Genomic DNA, 21471 nt, shown 5'->3' on the forward strand with positions numbered 1-21471 from the left:
ATTATACTTGATACTCATTTTATTCTCACAATGTCTCGATATAAGTACTGTAATGATTGTCATTTACAGATGCAGAACTGAGGTACACAGAAGTTAAATAACTTCTCATGGCCACCCTCAGTTCAGGATAACACAGTAGGAATGTTTGGTGGGCTGGGATTTAAGGATAATGCGACAATAAACATTTATTTGTGTAAGGCACCACCCTATGTGCTATGTCAATAGAGAATATTGAAGGTATTGAGGGCGATCTCTGCCCTCAAGGTCAGTACAGGTGGGACACAGTTCAGGACCTGTGCTCTTAACCATTGCACTAGACAAACTGGGGGGCAAGTGGTGATTAGAGTCACGTGCCATTCACAATGGAGGTGCAGAGGTAAAAATAGCTCTGGTTGTGTTTAGGGACAGCCAGCTTCAAGGGTGGGGGCTTTGATCTGAGTCTTCAACCTGAACATCGTTTGATTTGGGTAGAGAGAAAAGGAAAACCTGGAATGGGTCTCAGGGCCTCCGTGGAGCCTCCTCTTTCCGCTCCTTTTCCCTTCCTTGGACCAGCCCTGAGAGCCGGGTCACGCATGTGACAGTTGGCCATTCTGTTTATCACTGCATGAAAAACAGCAGATCGTCGCGCACGGAGCGTGGGCTTTGGCATCAGGCAGCCCACAGGTCAGCACTCGTGCTGTTCCTACCAATTATGTGATCTTGAGCTGGTTACTTTGCCTCTCCCAGCCTCAGGAAAATGAGGGTAACAATGACCACCTGACCTGGTTGTTGTCAGGGTTTTAACCCCCTGAGGAAATGTGTATCAAGCGAGGTATGATGCTGGGCCCCTGGTAAGGACTCACTAAGTGGTGGCCACCTCTGTGTGCCTCATTCCTTCATTTTATTCAAGGCTTATATGATAAACCTTTGGTTACGTTGCTGAATATTTCCTAGGGAGGCAGCTTCACAAAAAGGAAAGAGCATGGACTTTGGGAGGCTGTGCTACTTACCAATCGGGTGATCTCGGTCAGTTGTTTAATCTGTGCAGGCCTCAAATTTTCACTGTAACATAATATGAACATTATAGGATTGTTGTGATAATTATGAGACGGGGTATGAAGATGGTGCATGGACACATTCCACTACTGTTCTTGTCATTGTGTCTTGTATTTTCCTCTAGTTGATTCATATTAATCTTGACTTTCCCCCAAATTGTTTGATCCTTAAGGAGGATCTTAAATCTTGTATTTCCTTTGGGGACCTACTAGGTGCTCACTAAACACGAGTTGGCTTGCTTTTGGGGTGGCCTTCCTCAGCATTAAATGCATCCAACAGCTTTTCTAGATTTTGTTTGGAATTGTCCTTGGGCTGGTGAAGCGGGAAGGGACCAACCTGTGAAATGGCCACCAAATATTTTATTTATTTTACTAATAGGGTTCAATCTCGAAGACAGCTCTGAGGTGGTGGGTTGGGGAGGGCAAGAGAGAAAGCAGGGAGGCTGGGAAAGGCACATAGATGGTGGCCTCTGGCAACTAAATAAGCTGAGGGAACTCCTGGCTCGAGTTAGCCCTGCTGTGAAAAAAAATACGCCCGCCGACATCCACCCTGTGCCCAGCCTCGTCCTCGGCATCGTCTTCGCTGGACTTGCGGCGGGCGTTCTGGTAGACCACGGCGCACACGCCCGTGAGCCAGGCGGCCACAGTTCCCGCGGCGAAGATGCAGAAGCCGATGAGCAGCAGGAAGATGTAGTCTTGGTGGTCCAGGTGCGTGAGGCACATGTACCGGAGTGGGTTCCCCACCCGCGTGATGGGCCACCCTTTCAGCTCTGTGGGCTCCATGCACGTGGCATTTAGATCGTCTATGGAGAAAAACACAGCAGGCAGGGTGCTGAAACAGTGGAACTCCCGGGGTCCTAAGGGGTCCTAAGGCCAAAGGGGACCTGGAGGGGCTGTCTGGACCCTCACTGCTCAATGTGTGGTCTGTGGGCCAGCAGCACCCACGGCACCCGCATCACCCAGACCTCAGGAGAAACGTAGACGCTCAGGCCCCACCCCACACACCTCCCGACTCAGAATCTGCGTCTCCACAAGCTCTTCAGGGGACTTGCTGCACATTAACGTTTGAGAAGTACCGTGCCTGGACTACTCCTCGTCCCCAGGCTTTGCTGCACTCAGGTTGTGGAAATGGGCTTTGCTTCTTAAGGATCCTCAAGGAAGGAGAGGCCGTACAGGGTCTGGGACTTTGGAAACTTGAGCAAGATTGCTGTGGGGTGTTGGCACCTCCCAGACCCCCACCAGTGCTCCTCATCTCCCTCTCTCCTCTTGATCCCAACTTTCCCCTTCACCTAGTCCCTCTCTTTCCACCTGCGCCCGAGTTTAGCCAGGGACGCCACCCAAGAACATCACAAACCACTCGGCTCAACCGTAGGGAAGGATGAGCTTCCCTGGAAATGTCTGCTGTGTGTTCTTTGTCCGGCGCCCCTTCCTCCCGGAGAAGCTGGGGGGAGGGGTGCTCGGGGTACGGAGATTGCTGATGGGGGAAGCAGTTCCGCAGCTCACTGGCTGATCGCATGACTACATGTCTTCAGTCTTTTTTAGCGGCTGACTCAGCTCCCTGGCTACTTTTTGAGCACGTCCCTGTATCTAGCACCATGGACTTCAGTATGTAACAGGAAGAAAAGTGGCTAGACAGAGCGAGACAGGCCAGGGTTCTAATCCAGACTCTGTCACTTGCTAATTTTGTAAACTTCAGCAGGATACCCAAGGCTCTCTCTGAATCCCATTTCCTCATCTTCCCAGTGCAAAGAATCATACCTCTTCACAGGGTATTCAAGAGGACTGGCCCAGGTGAGAAGGCAGGCTGTTGTGCCTGGAGCACAGACTCCTCAGGGCTCCACCCCCAGCCCTGCATTTTTCTAACTGTGTACTCTGCCATGCTGATGCTGAGGTGCCCATACATGGTGCCTGGATGAATATATCCAGCACGCATTAGATCAATGAGCTCCAGCTCAGGGCTGAGATAACCATGATCAAAATCACAATAGCGCTGATATTTGCTAAGCTCTTGCTATGTGCTAAATGACTTGCAAATGCTATCTCCTAACAACTCTGATGCACATAATATTATTATCCTTGTTTTATAAATAAGGAAACTGAGACTCAGGAGGTTTCATAACTTGAATGTTCTAGATAACCCGCAAGATCTAGGCAAGAGATAGAAGACAGAAATCCAGGAATGAGGCTGTCTGAGCTTGTTTTGCAGAAGTGGGAAATGCAAACAGAAGCTGTTGTGGAGAGAAGCTTCCTCTAAACTTTAGGGCAGGAATCTCCTGACTACGTGAAAGCATCAGTGTCCTTGGGGACCCAGGAAGTTAGGGAAATCAGGCTCAGTTAGGGAAATCCTGATGAGAGCCAGAAGCAGCATTAGGGAAAAGAGTGCGGAGGTGAGTTGCCTGGGGAGGAGGCAGTGGATTCGGGTGGCTGGAAAGAGCTGTCCTCTGCACCTGGACACTACTACCTGCATCTTGCTTCTGTATCGATGCACCCGTAGCGAACTCATTTTGCTGCTTTCAGGAAGACAGCCTGAACTGTGTAATGCTGTTTAGGACTCACTGTCAGAGAAAGCGGTAGACACAGGAGGTGAAGCCAGCGCAGGGGCTGCGTCATATCCACTGTTTGCAATGACTGAAGAGGAGAGAAGGGGAAGAAGCCTCTCTCTAGACTGCATGTGACCCTCAGAGCAATGCTGCCCACTCGAAAGCTCTCAAGGAACAGAGGTTGGGGACGTGGAGGGGAAGGATTGTAGTTATGCCTCCAGACCGCCTTCCAGCCAGCCTGGCTCCGTGACCTCTGGGGCTTTGCCTACGATGCCTGAGCATGGGGGCTCGGGAGGAGCAGGGGCAGCTCCTGAGAACTGTTCAGGAATTCTGTCTGGGCGGGTCAGGTCCCTTGCCCAGACCCCCGCCAGAGACATAGGAATGTGCAAAGGATGTACAAAGAAAGATGTATTTGAGAAAGGAAAACATGGGATTCTGAGGGTCTGGGGTGTGTCTAGGGGGGTTTATCTCATTCTATTTTTAAAAAGATTGAGCTTTTAAATTGGGGTTGGGTGGCAGAGATGAGACTAAACATTACACACACATTTCCCCATTTTGGAGCATTAGCCTTGAAAGGAGCAATTAGGCGGTGATTTTAATGCATTGTTAGGCTGCTGTTAAGTGAGGGAGGTGGGTGGCTCTGCTGGGAGGGAGGCCTGGGATTTCTACTGTTGCATTCTCTCCCTTTCCCCAGTCCCTGCCACCGCCAAGGTTTGGGCTGTCTTCTCCCAGCCTCCCCATCTCCATCGTTTCCACTTGTCCCAGCTCTGGTCCATTCCACACACTCCTGCCAGATTGCCTTCCCCAAGTACAGCTCTTCCCAGGCATACTCTGGCTCAAAATCCTCCTCCAACCCTGCTATGAACCTCAGAATACCGTCCAGACCACCTGGCCTGGCATTCAGAGCCCCTCAGCATCTGCCCCCTCCTCCCTTTCCACGGTACTTCTCAGCACTGCTGGCAGCCCCCTTTGCTCCAAATTAAATTACATATTATTCCTTGATTACATCCCGCCCTTGCCCTCATCTGTAGCTAGCTTTGTTATATCGCACTTTTTCATCAATTGTCTTATCCCCCAGGTTTTGCATGATCAGGTTCTTCCCGGGCCCGGCGTGGTGGCTCACGCCTGTAATCCTAGCACTCTGGGAGGCCGAGGTGGGAGGATCGCTTGAGGTCAGAAGTTCGAGACCAGCCCGAGCAAGAGCAAAAGCCTGTCTCTACTAAAAATAGAAAAAATTAGCCGGGCGTGGTGGTGTGTGCCTGTAGTCCCAGCTGCTTGGGAGGCTGAGGCAGGAGGATTGCTTGAGCCGAGGAGTTTGAGGTTGCTGTGAGCTAGGCTGACACCACGGCACTCTAGCCCCGGCAACAGAGCAAGACTCTTGTCTATTAGATACTGTGAGAAGTATGTAAAATCACCAGTTATTATTACGTATTTGTGTACTCCATATAGTTTTGTCAAGTTTTGTTACAAATTTTAAAGCTATGTTATTAGATGCATACAAAGTTATAACTGTTATATCTTCCTGGTAGATTTACCCTGCTGTCATTGAACAGTATCTCTCATTATCTCTAGTAAATGCTTCTTTCCTTAAAGTCTACTTTATTTGACATTAGCATGGCTGTGTTGAATTTCTTTTGGTTAGTGTTTGTGTTGTGTATCTTTTTCCATCTTTTTACTTTTAATCTTTCTACATTCTTATATTTAAGGTATAATATTGTAGCTGGGTTTTGTTTTTCATCCGAGCTAACAAACTTTGTATTTTAATCAACCCATAGATATTTAATATAACTACCAACATATTTGGACTTACGTTTCATATCTTACTATTTGTTTTTCATTTGTCCCACTGTTTCATGTCCCTTTTCTTATCCTTTGTTGCCTTCTTTTTTGTCATTTCACTTCCTTTTCTTTTGCTTGTCAGTCATACATTCTTTTTCTATTCTGGTATGATGACTTTAAAGATTTTATTTCTATCTACTGAGTATGAAGCACCTGATAGGTCCTACATGCTTTAAAAAATTAAGTTAGAGCTTAATTTAAGCTCTACTCTTGACCACCTCACAGGGTAGTTTTAGTTATTCCCATGTTATGGAATGAATAAACTATATATCACTTCTTCCCTATCTGGCTTTCTTGGTCTCCTTGCCTCTCACACAGGGGGCTACCAGGTACTAGTGTACATGCCGGGCCCTGCACAGATCTTGGAGGCTCCTTTCACATTATAGAGAGGTGATTTGGCCCCATGCTATCTTTTTGCTCAGCCCCACTCCAGTGGGCTTGGGGCATTTGCCCCAGTTAAAGTTCCCAGGTACAATTACAGATGTCATTAATGTTTAACTTCTCCTTGCAAATAGTTCCTAAGGAAACATAAACCACCACTATATTTATTTCTGTATAGCTTATTGTTCACAGGCAGAAAACCCGTCTGCCAAAACCAGATGCATAAGGAACTAGAGTTTCTGGGGCTCAGAACTATACTAGCTGGTGTGGGAGCCCAGGAGGCCTCCCTTTCAGAAAGCAGTTTTGAACCCCTAGGTTATAGGAAGAATCGTTCCCTCTCTTGTCCTGCAGAAGGGACCACAGATCTTCCCAGGGGTCTGCTATTCCCAGGGCTTGGTGCCCCAGAGGAGCCAGACCCTGTATAGACTGCCCGGAGCCTCCTGCAGCAGCACTAGCTCAGGAACCATCTGGGATAACCAGAGGGACGAGCATCTAGGTGGTGGCAATGGAAGGTGAGAGGATGGAATTTGACAACGACCCCCGACCCCATTAAACTGCAATTACCTCTTGGAGAGTGGACACCAGTTTCTATCAGCTTAAGCACTTTGTAAATTTGTACCCTGAACCCAGAGAAATGCCTAATTCCCCATTTCTCCTTCCTAGGCCCCAGCTCGCCTGAACATCAATAGATGTACAGTGCTTTGTCTTCTGTTTAATTTTTTCTCCAGCTAAACTATGTATTTCTCAAGGAAATGGATTTGCCACCTATTCATTTGTCTGCCTCCACCCACTAGATCAGAAATGCTATGAGGATATGAATTTTTATCTGTTTTGCTCACTTTGGTATCCTCAACACCTATATTGGTGCCTAACACATACTAGAGCTCAGGGCATGTTTGATGAATGAATTAAATGTCATTTGTTATTACTACCCCTTGGGGTGACTGTCACTGACATGACACTCTGCTGGAGGAAAGGGAACCTGGGTGGTAGAGTATGGTGTCATGGGTGGGTCAGCCAAGCTCTGACCACCTTGGATTACTACACTAGGTGAGGATCAATCCCTGCCTTCCCCGTGGGAGTCCGGGGAGGATTTGGTGAGCTGAGGGGTGTGAAGCCCCTGAGGGGGCAATAATGGATGGTCTCTAGGACCAAATGGAGGAGTAAGCCTTGAACTAGGAAGGGCACCTTCTCTGTCCTCTGAGACTGCAGAGAAGGATACAACGGTACAAGTGCGAGGTTGAAAGAGCTGCAGGCATGACATCAAGAGGTAGTTGTTGCCATTCCCCAATTATTATCTGAGAACTATCTGAGAGCAGAGACCCTTTTTGTTCACCTTTGTATCCCTAGTATCTGGCACACAGTAGATGCTCAATAAATGTCTGTTGAATTACATACATGAAAGAATGGCTGGATTATTGGTCTGGTTGCCTATAGTACTTTTTAAACTCTCAGGTCTTTGGCCTGATGTTCAGGACAAGATCCACAGTTGGAATTTGAAGGGATTGCTATCCTAGTCTGCCGTACTATGGATGGCCCAGAGGAGATGATTTCCTAGAAGGGAACCTAGATTGGACAGTATAGCAGCCCAACAACACCAAAGCCAACTGGCCGGCAAGGACCCCCTTCCCCCTGGGGGTCCAATGAACATTTCGAGTCCTGACACTGGCTTCTACCTTTGCCTTTCTAGAGCTCCATCTCCTTGGCCCACTGTCTTCCCATCATGGCACAAGCCAGGGCTCAGCAGACTACAGCTCATGGGCCAAATCCAGCCTGCTACCTATTTTTGTAAATTAAGTTTCATTGGAACACAGCTATGCCTATCCTTTTATATAATTTCTAACGCTGCTTTTACGCTAAAGACAGAGTTGAGTAGTTGCGACAGAGAACCACAAAGCCTAGAATATTTACTATTGCCCTTTTACAGAAAGCATGAGCTGACTTCTGATCTAAACCATCCCTGGCATCTTGAAACCTTAAGGATCTCGATGATTTGGGCGTGTACAAAGTACAGTTCTTATCTGGTGTTCACAATTTTTTCCCCTTGGATAGAAAGTCCATAGATTTTTAAAGGTTAAATGTGATTCATAGACTGATGGAACATGGAGAAGAGACCTTGAAGTTCAGCAAGTTCAACCTGATTATTTTTGTACTTTAAAGGTGTTTTAGATTCCCGGACTGGGCTCGTGTGTAACTGGTTGCACATGGGTGTGATTGAGAGGCAGAGAGGCCCCTTTTCCTCATAATTCCTTCTCATGTGCTTGTCAGTACCTAGAATTCTGTCAGCAGGAGCTAAAACCTTTCATTTCACCAAGAAAATAAGACTTAAAGTGTAAGGTCTTCTTAAAAAAGAAGCAAGCGACTTAATCCCTACCTAGGGGTAGCCCCTGCTGCCACCTTTCTTGAGCAGGTTTTGGTGGAAAGAAGGAGCCAGTTGCATGGCAGGGATGGGGAACAGTACCAGGTGGTTCTTGGAAGCTAAAGGCAAGCTTTGGTTTCTTCTCAGTTTGGCCTAGAGCTGGGCCTGCTTAATGTTGTAACTACCCATCTGCTCAGAAAAATCTAGATCGTGGACAGTTGTCCTCATGGATAGCAAGCCACTTGTAAACCCTCAGTAGCTACCGGGCACCACCATTCACCAGGCAGCCAGGCAGAAACATGGGAGTCCTCTTTGCTTCCTTTCTCACATTTCATATTCAACCATAGCAAATCCTCATAGTCCTACCTTCCAAATGTGCCCCACCTCTTACCTCTTCTCATCGCCTGGACCACTGCCCTGATGCTGGCCACCATCCTCCCTTGCCTGACCTGTGTGAGCCTCTGAACTCGTGTCCTTGCTTTTCCTACAGTCTCTTCTCCACACAGCAGTGGGAGCAGTCTGTAAGCACAGATATGTCACTTCCCTGCTCCAGCCCTTCCACGACTTCCCATCCCACTTAGGATGAAATCAAGGCCTCTCCACGGCCCATCAGACCTATGTGATCTGACTAATTTTCTATCTCATTTCTTTGCTTTCTCTTCCTCCTTCACTCTGTTCCAGCCATATTCACCTTCTAATATGTCAACCTCATTCCACGCCAGGGCCTCTGCTCTGCCCTCTTTGCTCTGCCACGTTGCCACAGCTTATCCCTCGCTTTATTCAGTTCTCTACTTAAAAGGCACCTCCTTAGGCCCACTTGACCTAAAGTATCTGCCTTTTCTCAACCCCAGGCACACTATTCCCTCCCCTCCTTTATTTTCCTTTACAGCACTTTTGACATTATGTCATGTATTTGTTTATTTATTGTCTTCCTCTCCCACTAGAATGCAAGTTCCATGAAGGCATATTTGTTTCTGTCCACAGCAGTATGCCCAGTGCCTGGCCAAGGCCCTGGCACCTATCAACGAAGGGGACGAATGCACTCAGGTGCCAGGCTGGGCTCCTTACCTTTCTGTAAACATCAAATCAGGATAATAGTGTCTGTACCTCACCTCGGCCAAATGCTGTGGCCAAGGCATCTTGGCTGTTAGAAGAAAATGCATTAAAAATTACAAGGGGCTGTCTAACATGACTTTAATTCTATCTTAACTATGTTTCATTTGGATGTATCAGATGTATTGGTTACTCCTTTATCTGGGTTAAGGGGAAGGCCAAATCTGCCACTGTGTGATCAAAAAAGATACCATTGCATATGGGCCAGGCATTGGGTTAGGTGCTTTTTATATAATGTTGTCATTCTGAAAGCTTTAACAAGCCTCCCTGCCCCCCCAAAAGCTCTGGCACCCCTGAGTTGGACTTCCTGTGGATCGTGTGCCCCAGCAGAAGGGCAGCACCTGCTCACCCTGTTAATTTCTGCAAGCCCACACTACTCTCCCCCTCCTCTATACATCATGTGACACTCAGTGTCACCACCAGGCAATGGGCTGTTCATTTTCTTTAAGAATTATAACAACGATAGCTAGCATTAGTTGAACACTTACTATATGTAGTTCTAAAATCTTCATGTGAGTTATTTCATTTAATCATCACAAGTCAAGGAAATAGGGACTATTTTAGCTCCATTTTGCAGATGAGAACCTGGGTTGCATGGAGATTGTTGCCCACGGTCAAGTAGTTGGCAAGTGACAGAGGCAGATCAGAAACCAGGTGGTCTGAATCCAGAGCCCACCTGAATGTTACCTGCTCAACTAGGATGTGAGCATCTCAAGGACAAAAGGGTATCTTATAATCACTGAATTGGGCTGGTGTTATGCAAGCGTCATAGAAAACGTCATGTGAAACTGTGTACTTCGTAAAGTCATTCTTTGTCCTTTGCCTCCCTGGAAGAGAGATAGAAGCACTCAGGTGGGCCCCTCAATTGCACTCATCTTCATCCGTGCTTCCCTCGCTCCCTTCTCTGCAGCCCCAGGGACAGGTGCCATCCCGCTCTTCAAGGCTTACCCTCCGTTGGGTTCTGGCGGCTGTCTGCTCCTGCCTTCTTGGGGCTTCACCGCATCGGTTATTCCCCCTCACCTGTGTCTTTGCCCTTTCTCTTTGCACTCACTCCTCCCCATCAGCAGATGAACACATGATTGGATCTCTTTTCTCCTAAAAACACTTCTTCTTTACTCGTTTCCCCTCCAGCTGGCACCCTATTTCCCCCAGTCCACAGCCACACTTCCTGGGGGAGTAGTTTTATGTCGTCTTCTCTGCTCCTTCTCTTCTCTGATGTTCGGACCGTAACCCATCATCGCTCACACTCCCCCCACTCCACTGACCTGCCTGGACACCAGGGATCTCCTGGTAGCTAAATCCGATGGGCAGTTTCGGTCTTCATCTGGCCTGCTCCCACTTTTTGGAAATCATCAGCTCCCATGAGTTTACCTTTTCTCATTCCCTTCCTCTGGCTGTTCCCACCAGCGTCCCTCACGGGTGGCTCCTCCTGACGTGGCCCATCACTATGCCAAAGTCTCTGTGCTTGGCCCTTGTGTCCTCTCATTCTAAACTCTTTTCCCTGACGGATCTCACCTTCTGTTTGGGTTCAGTGACAGCTAGTGAGCTCATATACGTATATTTATGCCCCGTTCTCTGTTCTGAATCTCAGGTCAGAACCTGCAAATGCTTGGTGATTCACAGGGACCTGCCACTCAGCAAGCTCCACGCGGGACTCAGCTTCTTCCCCAACTTCCTCAGCACCCTTCCTCTAAGAGTGTGTGTCTCAGCGAAGCCCCCACACTTGTCCAAGCCAAAGCCTTGGGAGCTATCGTTGATTTTCCCTTTGTTTTCCATATCTCATTCATTCATTCATTCATTCAATAAATACTAACTGAGCATTTTCTCTGTCAGCCCTCGTGCTACTTTCTGAAGATTCAGACATGCTGTCATGGAGCTTCCAGTCTATCAGGAAAAACAAATGTTAAATTAATACAAATTTATTAATGAATTAGAATTGTGCCCAAAGTTAAAAAGGGAGTATAGGGAACTATGAGAAGGTCTGGTTCAGTTCCAAGTCCTGTTGTCTCTACCTTTTAAGGGTTCCTTCTGACCTGTCTCCACCTCTCCGTCTGCACCGCTGCTATAGGCTGCTGCACTCTCTCACCTGGGCGCCCGTAGGAGCCCCTTCCTAGCCCCACCTCCAGCTGGCTTGCTCCCAGAGCTTCTCAGGACACGATGCACGTTCCCCAGAAAATCATTCAAGACCCTTCATGGCTGGACCCCGTTCTTCCTTCTAGCTGCACCCGCTCTCTGCTGGATTGCCTCCAGATTGGGGAGCTCTTCACCTCTAAAGACAAGGAAACCGAGCTTGGCTGTTTTGGCCAGGTGTGCACTGCTGTTTTCCAGAGGCCTAGTGATGCTGGGCGACCTGAGGGGCCAGGTATGAGATCTGGTGTTTCTGAGCTTGAAGGAACCTTAGACCACCTACTCTCAGGGGTCCCAACTGCCAACTGGCCTGAGTTAGGGAGTGTGTCAGAATCACCACATTTGCTTACCCCTTCCATCCCTTCTTGCATGTTCTGGGTGGCTTAGGGATCACTGACTCAGTTGCATCCCCTGTAGCCCCCTCATTGCCCTCAGAAGGCTGTGCTTCCAGCTGTCTGTAGGCCAGGGAGTTTGTCACAAGGCAGCACAGCCATGCTGGCAGGGCAGTCGATTGCCTTGGGACCACCTGCTGCCCAGGTGTTCTCTGTTTTTGGCCTCTGGTCTTTAATTCAATATCCCTGATGGAGGAGATGAGCTAGCATTAATAGTGGAATGATGTGAGGACCTGCATTCATTCTGGAAATCTAAGTTTTGGCACAGTTGTAGATGACTTTGTACTTGGTGGGTTGAAATGGGGCCATTATCCTATTACAGCAGCTCTGAATACAGGATGAAATAGCCTCGTAATGAAGCTAAGATGTTCTCTGCTCAGAATGTCCTCAAAATGACTTGGACTTGAAGCAGCACATGACTGGACCCAGCTGCTCCCTGCAGATGGCCCTGAGTGGCTCTGTCCACCCGCCTCTGTGGCACCCTTGCCCAAGCTCCTCTTTGATGTGTGGGCCCCACCATCGGGCTCGCTTAGGACTGCCTAAGGGCTATAATTTAAGAGCTGACCCAGAGGGACCCTCTGTCCTCAAACTGCACCACTCCTGCCCTTGGTAGCCTGTCATTTTCTGAATTCTCACTGTTTTTTGTTGTTCCCTGTCAAATTGCAAATGCCCCTTGAGGAAGATATGCAAGTCAATTTATTTGCCAATTGGAGCAGCCGCCGAAGGCCCAGAACACAGACCATTGCCCTACAGTTTCTGAAAAGTGGCCTAAGGACCACCTGCATGGGGAACTCACTGAATCAGAACCTCAGGACCATGATGCAGTGATTGAGAACTGCTGTTTGAGCAGGTCAGGCCTGGGAAGAAAGTCTGGGGCACTGTGTCCCTTGCGGTGGAGGCATTATTCTAGTCAAGTTGAAGGTGCTTAAGACAGGAGGTGGGAGAGTGCAGGAGTTAGAGCTGTCTGCACCCTAATTGTACTTCCTAAGTATGTGAATGTACCCTGCATCACTGGGGACACCTCCATCTCAGCACTGCCCATCACGCGCCTGCTTACCTGGGACTCTGTCTGCTAACCACCGTTCTCCTCTCACATCACGTGTGTCTCATCTTTCTATTTAGGTCCACAGACTGCCAGCTGGAAGGGACCTTTGAGCGTATCTAATCCTACTCCCTTATTTTAAAGACAAGAGAAGTGAGACTCAGGGAGGGAAAGTGACTTTCCCCAAATCACACAGTGACATTGCTGGGACCAGGACAGGGCTTCCTGGCTTTCAATTCTGTTTTCTGTGTCTTGTATCCCTAGATTATCCATTAAAAATAGAAATTATGACTTCTTTCTCTGTCATAAAACCACCCCAGCACTATAATATAATGTTGGGCACATAATGAGCATACAGTATATGTTCCAGAGTTGAATGGACTGTGTGGTGTGTTTGACAGTAAGGAAATATCATGGCATGGGGGAAAAGCATTGAACTTGGATGTCAGGATATCTCTGTGCTGGGCTTGGCTTCTACAGCCACTTACCTGTGAGGAGGCTGGATTCTAAATTTCCAGCTTAAGCACCCTATGTTAAAAAGTGCTCTGACCGGTATAATAGCCACTAGCCTCGTGTGGCTATTTAAATAAATTGAAACAAAATAAAATAAAAAATTCATTCCTGAACCAATTTTAAAAGCTCAATAGCCACATGTAGCTAGTGGCTACTGTATCGAACACCGCATTTGTAGACCATGTCCGCCACTGCAGACACTGTTGGACAGAGATGGATCAGACTTTGGGTGTGGAGAGGAAGGGAATGAAGGAGACCAGACTCTTTATGTCCAGGAGCTTAGAGTTGAATGAGCTTTTGAGAGCATCCTGAGAGGCATTCGTCCCCGTCCTCTTAGGGAAATCAAATATCCTGGGAAGAACTCAGTTGCCACTCTCACCTTCAAACAGTACTAAGGACTGGAAAATTATAGTTCTGGCCAGGAATGAGTCCTCCTACTTGCTAACCTGGGCAAAAAAGGAAATGGAATGTGTGGGTCTGTTTTAATTCTGTATTGGTCAGGGCCCACTAGAACACAATGGGCACATTACAACATACCTCCATCTCTGCTATAACTTCTGTGTTTGGAAAGTGACCATGTGAATTCCTTGAGGACTGAATACTTTTAAGGACATCTGGTGAGTATGCCATTGGAGAGTTTCTTTTGATTCAGACCTTTGATAACAGAACCAAATCTCCTGCCAGTTTGGGGAAGTTTTGATATTCCCGTTCAGTGTAGCCTCGTGATGAAATAAGATAAATGAAACACTCGGCCTCCTCGCTAGCCCCTCTATAGGGGGTGCCCTTAGCCAAAATGTGACATAGTGGAAGGACATATTATTGTCCTTCTCGTGTCTTTTTTTTTTTTTTTTTTTAAGACAGAGTCTCACTCTCTTGCCTGGGGCGAGTTCCGTGGCGTCAGCCTAGCTCACAGCAACCTCAAACTCCTGGGCTCAAGCAATCCTCCTGCCTCAGCCTCCCGAGTAGCTGGGACTACAGGCATGCGCCACCATGCCCGGCTAATTTTTTCTATATATATATTTTTAGCTGTCCAATTAGTTTCTTTCTATTTTTGGTAGAGACGGGGTCTCGCTCTTGCTCAGGCTGGTCTCGAACTCCTGAGCTCAGGACGATCGCCTGCCTCGGCCTCCCAGAGTGCTAGGATTACAGGCGTGAGCCACCGCGCCCGGCCCTTCTCGTGTCTTTTAAGACCTCTATATTTTCTTCCTGGACCTCTGTTTTTTTGAGTTTCTCTACTGGTGCAGAATTAATCTTAGCTAATCGGATTTCCCAAGAATTTACTCCTCCCTCTGATACGTGAGCTGATAAAAAGCTTAGGGGCATTTGTATTATTCTTCCCAGGAATTTGTGTAGTTTTTCAGGGGCCTCTTCAAGACCAGGACACTTTTTTGGGACCCAAAGGGACGAATCTCTAAATGGCTAATTGCAGCTCGGTGGTAGGCAGTGAATGGGGAGATACTGGGGCATCAGCATTGCTAGTACTTTCAAATCACAGATCACACCCTGTAGGTGGCTTCTTTCTCCCAAGGCCATGTCTGCCCCACCGTTGGACCAACTTCCTTGCCCTGTCCCTAGGAAGCTGTTTGTACATCCACACCTGCCTCTGGACGTGGAACTTGCCTTTAGGTAGAGCTTCAGTTCCCGATTCCAGTGACTCAGGAGCAGCCCCCTTGCTGCTGCTGGTCTAGCCCTGAGTCTGTGGCCCACGCTGAGACCAAGCCTTGATTTGGGCAGCTGCTTTTGTTCTCTAGGGTCTGAACCGCTGTATTCCTAACTTGTAATAATACCCAACTCCCTCTGGAACTCTCTTTGCCCCATTTTTCTAAGGGATTAGAGTCCTAGGACCTGCTGCCCACCTTTCCACATCCAATCTACATTCCCACCTGTATCTATAGTCAAGTCTCCTAGACAGTGTACACTGTCCTCTAAAGCCACATGTGCTGAACCTTCCTGAAGTCCACTGTTTGTCCAGGGGACCGCCTGACTGCTGTCTGCTACTTTACTCTGTTGGGATCCTGTATCTTTCCTACATCCACCAACCATTTGTTTATTGAGTACTCATGGTGTGTCAGCTTAATGCTAATGGCAGTTCATGAAAGTTCTTGTTTCATTTTATGACAGCCCTAGGAATGTTGGTTCTATTATTATCCCTGCCTTAAAGATGAGGAAATTGAAGTTCAGAGAGGTTAAGTAACTTGTCTGATATCATACAGATAGCAAGCGACAGGGCTAAGAGTATAACTCAAGTCTGTTTCGCTCCAGAACCTGAGCTCTTCACACTGAAGAGCTGTATGGTGTCTGCCCTTCATCACCTGTAGGACAAGGGGCTGTCCCAAGTGCCTGCCATCCCAGTCGGCACATGCTGACCTCTCTTGTCCTGCCCTGTTTAGTTCTGCTGTGCCTGACTGGATATGGCACACACATGGCACAGATGACCCAGAGTCACACGAGCTCCTTACACAGCCTTGGGCTTCTCGGTCAGTTACCGTCACGAGCACTTGTTTGGCACATGGTCGACCCTCAGTCAATATTTAAATAGATGAATGGATGAGCTGAGGGGTGGCATGGAAGTCCCTTACATCACTGCCTTGCTTTTCAAGGGACGTATGTACTGGCATTGCATCATCATACTGCCTTTAATATTGCACCACAGCAAAAATTTCCCAGTGCTAAGTAAGGGCCAGTATCTCTTTGGGTCTAAAACGAACCCATCTGTAATTGGATTCTGCTTCACAAATAACCAGGCTACTCAGCTTATTTCATAGAAATCCTTCCTATCTCCTGAAACATGGGCACACGGAGAGAGATGTGTGGGCCCCATTCTAAGACAAGTCAAAGATCACCATTTTGATGGCAAATATGGTAGAAATATGTGGGCTTAAGGTTGAGAGTTCACTAAGTGTTTATCAACAGCAAAGCTACTTCCACTTAAGAGAGACTGAATCACCACATGAGAGTCAAATGAAATAAATATTGTCCCTTATGTTGAGGTATGGTTAAAGGGCAAGAGAAGCATCTAGTGAATTTTACCCTGTGTGTGTTCAACTTTAGGTGAACACGTGTGTCTGTGCACGTGTGTGGGTATGAATCTGTCGTACATTTATGTGTATGTATTTTGTGTATGTAATATGTAGGTGGTTATGTGAGTAGGCATATATGTGTGCATTATAGTACATATGTGTGGGTATACCTTTGTGTTTGTATATGTGTGTGTTCATATGTGTGTGTGTTTGTGTGCATGTTTGTAATTGTATGTGTGTATGTGTGTATGGGAGGAGAGAACCAGACTGAATAAGGCCCAAATGAGAACAACACTAAGGTTAGATTCATCCTTTTGACTTTGGATAGATTAGGATGGGACCTGGGTTTGCAAGGGAAGTACAGGCATATCATAATGAATTTGTGATGGTCAGCATTATTATCTAATGAAAATGGCCATGGGTGAGTTCCAAGTGGTAGCCAGATAGGAAATAAAGCTGAAGTTTAGATGCTGTGGCTGTATGTTTATAACACGGCTTAGATTTATAACTAAACTCACTTACAGAATGATAGTTATTATGTAATTTGAGGATTTAAGAGACAGTACAATCTCACAGAAAAAGAAGTAAATTTGAAATCAAGAGGTTCAAATCATTTTCTTGCCCTTTACTAGCTGTGTGATTTTGGGCAAGTCAGCCCATTTTCTTATCCAAGAATAGAGTTAGAAATACCAATCCTAGCCTTTTGCACAAGCTGAGAGCAAAAAATGTAAGGGTCAGTGTGACACTCAAAGAAAATGAGACAACCATGTGTGAACCAGCTCTCCCAGCTGCAAAGCTCTATACAAGCATAAATTACTCTTATGTCCAGTCTTGGGCTTGCTCATGTTTTTAAGAGATAATAGTGAACTGGAGCGATGAGACTGTATTTCTGCAGGAAGTGGCCTGGAGGGTTCCTCTGGGCCATCGAATGGCAGACGGAGATGAGCGCAGATTGAGCAGTCATGGGTGCATGTGTGGGGTCCCCTGCCAGTAGGTGAAAGCCTTGTCTACCCCACCAGACAGACTGTTCATCCATGAGGTGCTTATGAGCTTGGCAAGATAGACACTTCCTCTGCATGTCCTTGAAAACATGCAGTGAGGCAGACTTGGTTTATAACTCTCTTCAGTCATGGATTGAACTGAAGAATCAAGGAGTCCCAGGCGGTCAGCCTGAAAACTGAGAGGACACACTGTGCAAGCAAAATCTGATGAAGGGAGATTGGATGAGAGGTGAGCTGGTGGGCTTAGGGGCTGGGATAGAAGCCAAGCTACTTCACTCTCTTCAGCTGGGGTAGGAGGTCCCTCATGGCAACCTGGTGGGCTCTACTCAAGGCAAACGTGGATGTATGGTGGGGAGGGAGCAAGAGAAGACAATGCGCAGGCCGGTTACAAGAACGTTGACAGGGGAGAATCCCATTTAGGAACCACAGTTCATGCGTGAGGATGATTAATATTTGACCTTCTTTTAGAGAGCTTTCTAGAAACCCTCACAGCACCAGTTACGGAGAAAAGAAGACATTATCTCTGGCTCTTAGAGAAGGTGGTACAGAGGCAAGGCGACCTACCCAAGATAACGGCTCCTGTCTCCTTTTACGATTGGTCTTGTTAAGAAGGCAGTCTGACAAAGTTAGTTCTTTCTGATTTATTCTACTATTTACTCAAGTTGAAGTCTCTGGCAACAGGGCCAGGGGCCTCAGCACAAGATTGAGGCAGGCACTCTTGCTCAGTGTGCTCTCAGGGCTCCTTCAGTGCTGCATGCCAGGGGCCCGCCTGCCTCACCCTGGTGGCCCTGCCTGGAAGACATCTCAAGACAGGCCCACTGGGAGGCCAGGCGGGCCCATTTTTACTTGCTGTCACCACTCAGCACCCTCTCCCCCAGTTCCCGGTGAAGTCTGTCATTCTGGCTAGGAATATTCCTAGGATATTGCCACGTGGGCAGGACTTCATAGTGAAAGCTTCAGCAGGACTTTTGTGAAACTAGGTCTGTGAAAACATTTTCTTTTTTTTTTATTTTTATTTTTATTTTGTTTTTTGAGACAGTGTCTCACTGTGTTGCCCGGACTAGAGTGAGTGCCGTGGCATCATCCTAGCTCACGGCAACCTCAGACTCCTGGGCTCAAGCGATCCTCCTGCCTCAGCCTCCCAAATAGCTGGGACTACAGGCATGCGCCACCATGCCCGGCTAACTTTTTCTATATATTTCTAGTTGTCCAATTAATTTTTTTCTAATTTTTAGTAGAGACGGGGTCTCGCTCTTGCTCAGGCTGGTTTCGAACTCCTGAGCTCAAACAATCCGCCCGCCTCGGCCTCCCAGAGAGCTAGGATTACAGGCGTGAGCCACTGCGCCCGGCCCCTATGAAAACATTTTCAAAGGCAGACACCTAGGGAAGGAAGAGAAGGCATGGCTTTGATAGGGCTTGATTTTCTATCCAAAGTCCAATTTTGCCAGATTGTATCAGTGGCTCTAGGCTTCCTGGGAGGAGTTCTCACTTTTCTGAAGCTCCAACTTCCCTGGGGGGAAAGTCCTGTTGGTGGAGAAGGAGGCTTGGAGGATAAGGACAGGACAGTGAAGTCTCAGAGATGGAGAGGGGATGAGGCACAGGGGCTGTGGCAGAGGGTGTGGGGACAGTATTCATTAACTACTTGACAGATGATGGGAGTCTGGGAGGGAGAGTGAGTCGGAGAACCGGGAAGCTTAAGCGTTGGGATGTATCACACGCTCCAAGGAGGAAGGCACATTGGGCAGAAGCAAAGATAAAGCATCTCAGAAGTTGAAATTTATATTTTTGCTAAAATAGGATTTCATTTTTTAAAACATTCATATATAACTTAGTCGTGAATATTAATAACATAATGACAGGGTAGAGTGGTAGCAGCTAGCTTGGAAATCTCCCAGGTAAGACTTGAGAATCTGCCTGTGAGATCGGAATCTCCCTGCTGGACGCAGGGAGCGCTGGGACCCATTCTCTATGGAGTCCTGCTATTTTCTCTTTCTGTATATGGTCAGCGTCTTGAAAACAAAGCAGCTGTCTAAGGGCTTTTCTTCTCCCTTCTTCCTTCCTCCCTCTCACATCATTGTCTAGGTGGCCCATGGCTCCTCCTCCTTCTCCACCGAACCTTCCCTTCTGTGTATCACACTCCTATTGAATCCTCTACTGCCTACGACAGAATTGACTTTAAGATCCTAGAAAAACTCAGGCACTGAATTAAACACATTAAAACAGTTTACCAACAGAATACTGTGTCACCTATTTGTTACTTTGTAATGATAGGACTTTACCATTTCCACACACATCACTTTGACATGACAACTCTGTATGTTGGGTAACCTTATTGTCCCCACTTTATGGATCAGGAAACTGAGGCTTAGAGAAATGGTACCTTATTCCAAGGGCAGCCAACTAGTAAGTGCTGAGTTTGGGACCAGAACCCAGCTCTTCGGATTCCTATTTCAGAGCTTTTTCTAATGAGCCTCATTGCCCGCTCCAAGGATGGGCCCTGCAGAGTAATGAGAATGCTTTCACTCAGCTTCACCCAGCCCTTCCTCCTCTCCTGACCACCTCTGACTTCACCTTTTCTGGAACCAATTCCTCCTACTCCATCCCATCCACGTCCCCACACCCAATCAAGTCCTCACCTGAGAGTTCCATGTGGGACACGATTAAGAAGATGGCGAAATCCAGGAAAGAGCAGTTGCACTTCCAGGGGTTTCCACTCAGATACAGGGTCTCAAGTACCGTGAGGTGATGGAAGGCAGTGCGGTCCAAGGTCTGCAGGCCGGTGTTTCTGAGGTCCAGGTGTCTCAGAGAGGTGGTGTTGGCAAAGGTGAACTTGTGGAGGGATAACAGGTGAGGGTTGTTGGCAATGTTCAGCTGCACCAGGTTGCTGAGCACCGAGAAGCTGAATGGGGAGACTGAGGTTAGGTTGTTGGAGCTGAGGTCAAGGTAGATGAGTCTGAAGACCCCGATGAAGGTATAATCCATCACCTCTCGAATCCGGTTGTTCTGACAGTCCAAGTAAACAAGGTCACTGAGGAGTCCTAGGTGCATTGCTGGCAAACTAGTGATTCTGTTATCGTTCAGCAACAGCCTCCGGGTGTTCAGGGGGATGTCAGGGGGGTATTCGGTTAACTGCCTCCCTGTGCAGATTACTTCTGGGGCTTGACACAGACAATTATTTGGACACTTGGACCCTGATACCAGCCCCATTCCAAAGGAAAAGAGTAACCACCCGGGGCCAGGGCCTGAAGCAAAGGACATAGTAAGAAGCCACAACTACCCTCCTTCCACTTTCCTGCGGGCGGGCGCTGTCCCTCTGATCCGAAGGCTGGCGGTGGGGGGGAGGGCGGGGCGGGGGAGGGGCACTGGAAAGAACTGTAACACTCTAGCTTTGTGCAAAGCAATTTTCCATTACAGGAGAACTGAACAGAAATTGAAACGAGAGGCCCGATGCCCCGCCGCCTGCCTGGCTTGGTGGCTCTGCCGCTCGCTCACTCCCAGACTGCTGCTGGAAGCTCGCCCACTTGGCTGCTTTGAAAGGTCTCACCCTTTCCCTGCGTTTGCGAGTGAAGGGGAGCCAGGGGAGAGCCACATGACAATGAGGTTGCCAGTCGACACCTTTGTGATGTCAGCAGCTTCGGGACACTGCCTGGCTGAGGGAAAGAAAGAGACTCCTCATCTCTCCTTCTGGGTGGTGTGGGGGTGTTTTGTGTATCTCGGTAAGCTGGCTGTCCCTGGGGGAGTCAGGGCTTGGTAGGTGGGGGCCTGCAGCATGTGTGGGGGGGACAGGCACCGGTTCACTCTGTGTATGCGTGTGGCCAGTGTGTGCCTGGGGGGTCTGTACCAGCTCCCCACCAAGCTGTAGTAGAGGATTGGGCGAGATTGGACCTCCTAACCTGCAGGCCATAGTGGGAAGTCTGCCGTTCAACTTCCTTCTTTACTGATGAGCAAAGTGACTTTCCTGAGGTCAGTTCTTTTCTTGGGTATTGAATTTGGATGGGTGCCATTTTGTCGGTATTGTCAGGAGAAGATGGGAAAGGGGGCGTTCCTTCGAAATGAGGCAAAGGGAATTTTTCCGACAAGGTGGTGTTCTTTTAAAATGCTATTCCTAGG

At 47.8% G+C, this 21471-nt stretch overlaps 1 protein-coding gene across 1 annotated transcript; it reads right to left on the reverse strand.

The window, feature by feature from the left end:
- Positions 1-1379: 1379 nt before the first annotated feature.
- On the reverse strand, positions 1380-20926 carry LRRC52 (leucine rich repeat containing 52). The gene is made up of 2 exons (XM_012639539.1): positions 19998-20926; positions 1380-1837 (listed from the first exon to the last, which is right to left on the reverse strand). Exons 1-2 carry the CDS (start codon positions 20617-20619, stop codon positions 1512-1514), a joined length of 948 nt encoding a protein of 315 aa, XP_012494993.1. The 5' UTR covers positions 20620-20926; the 3' UTR covers positions 1380-1511.
- Between the last annotated feature and the right edge of the window lie 545 nt (positions 20927-21471).

Source organism: Propithecus coquereli, unplaced genomic scaffold (genome assembly GCF_000956105.1).
Source record: "Propithecus coquereli isolate 6110/MARCELLA unplaced genomic scaffold, Pcoq_1.0 Scaffold140, whole genome shotgun sequence".
In the NCBI taxonomy this organism is placed as follows: Eukaryota; Metazoa; Chordata; class Mammalia; order Primates; family Indriidae; genus Propithecus; species Propithecus coquereli.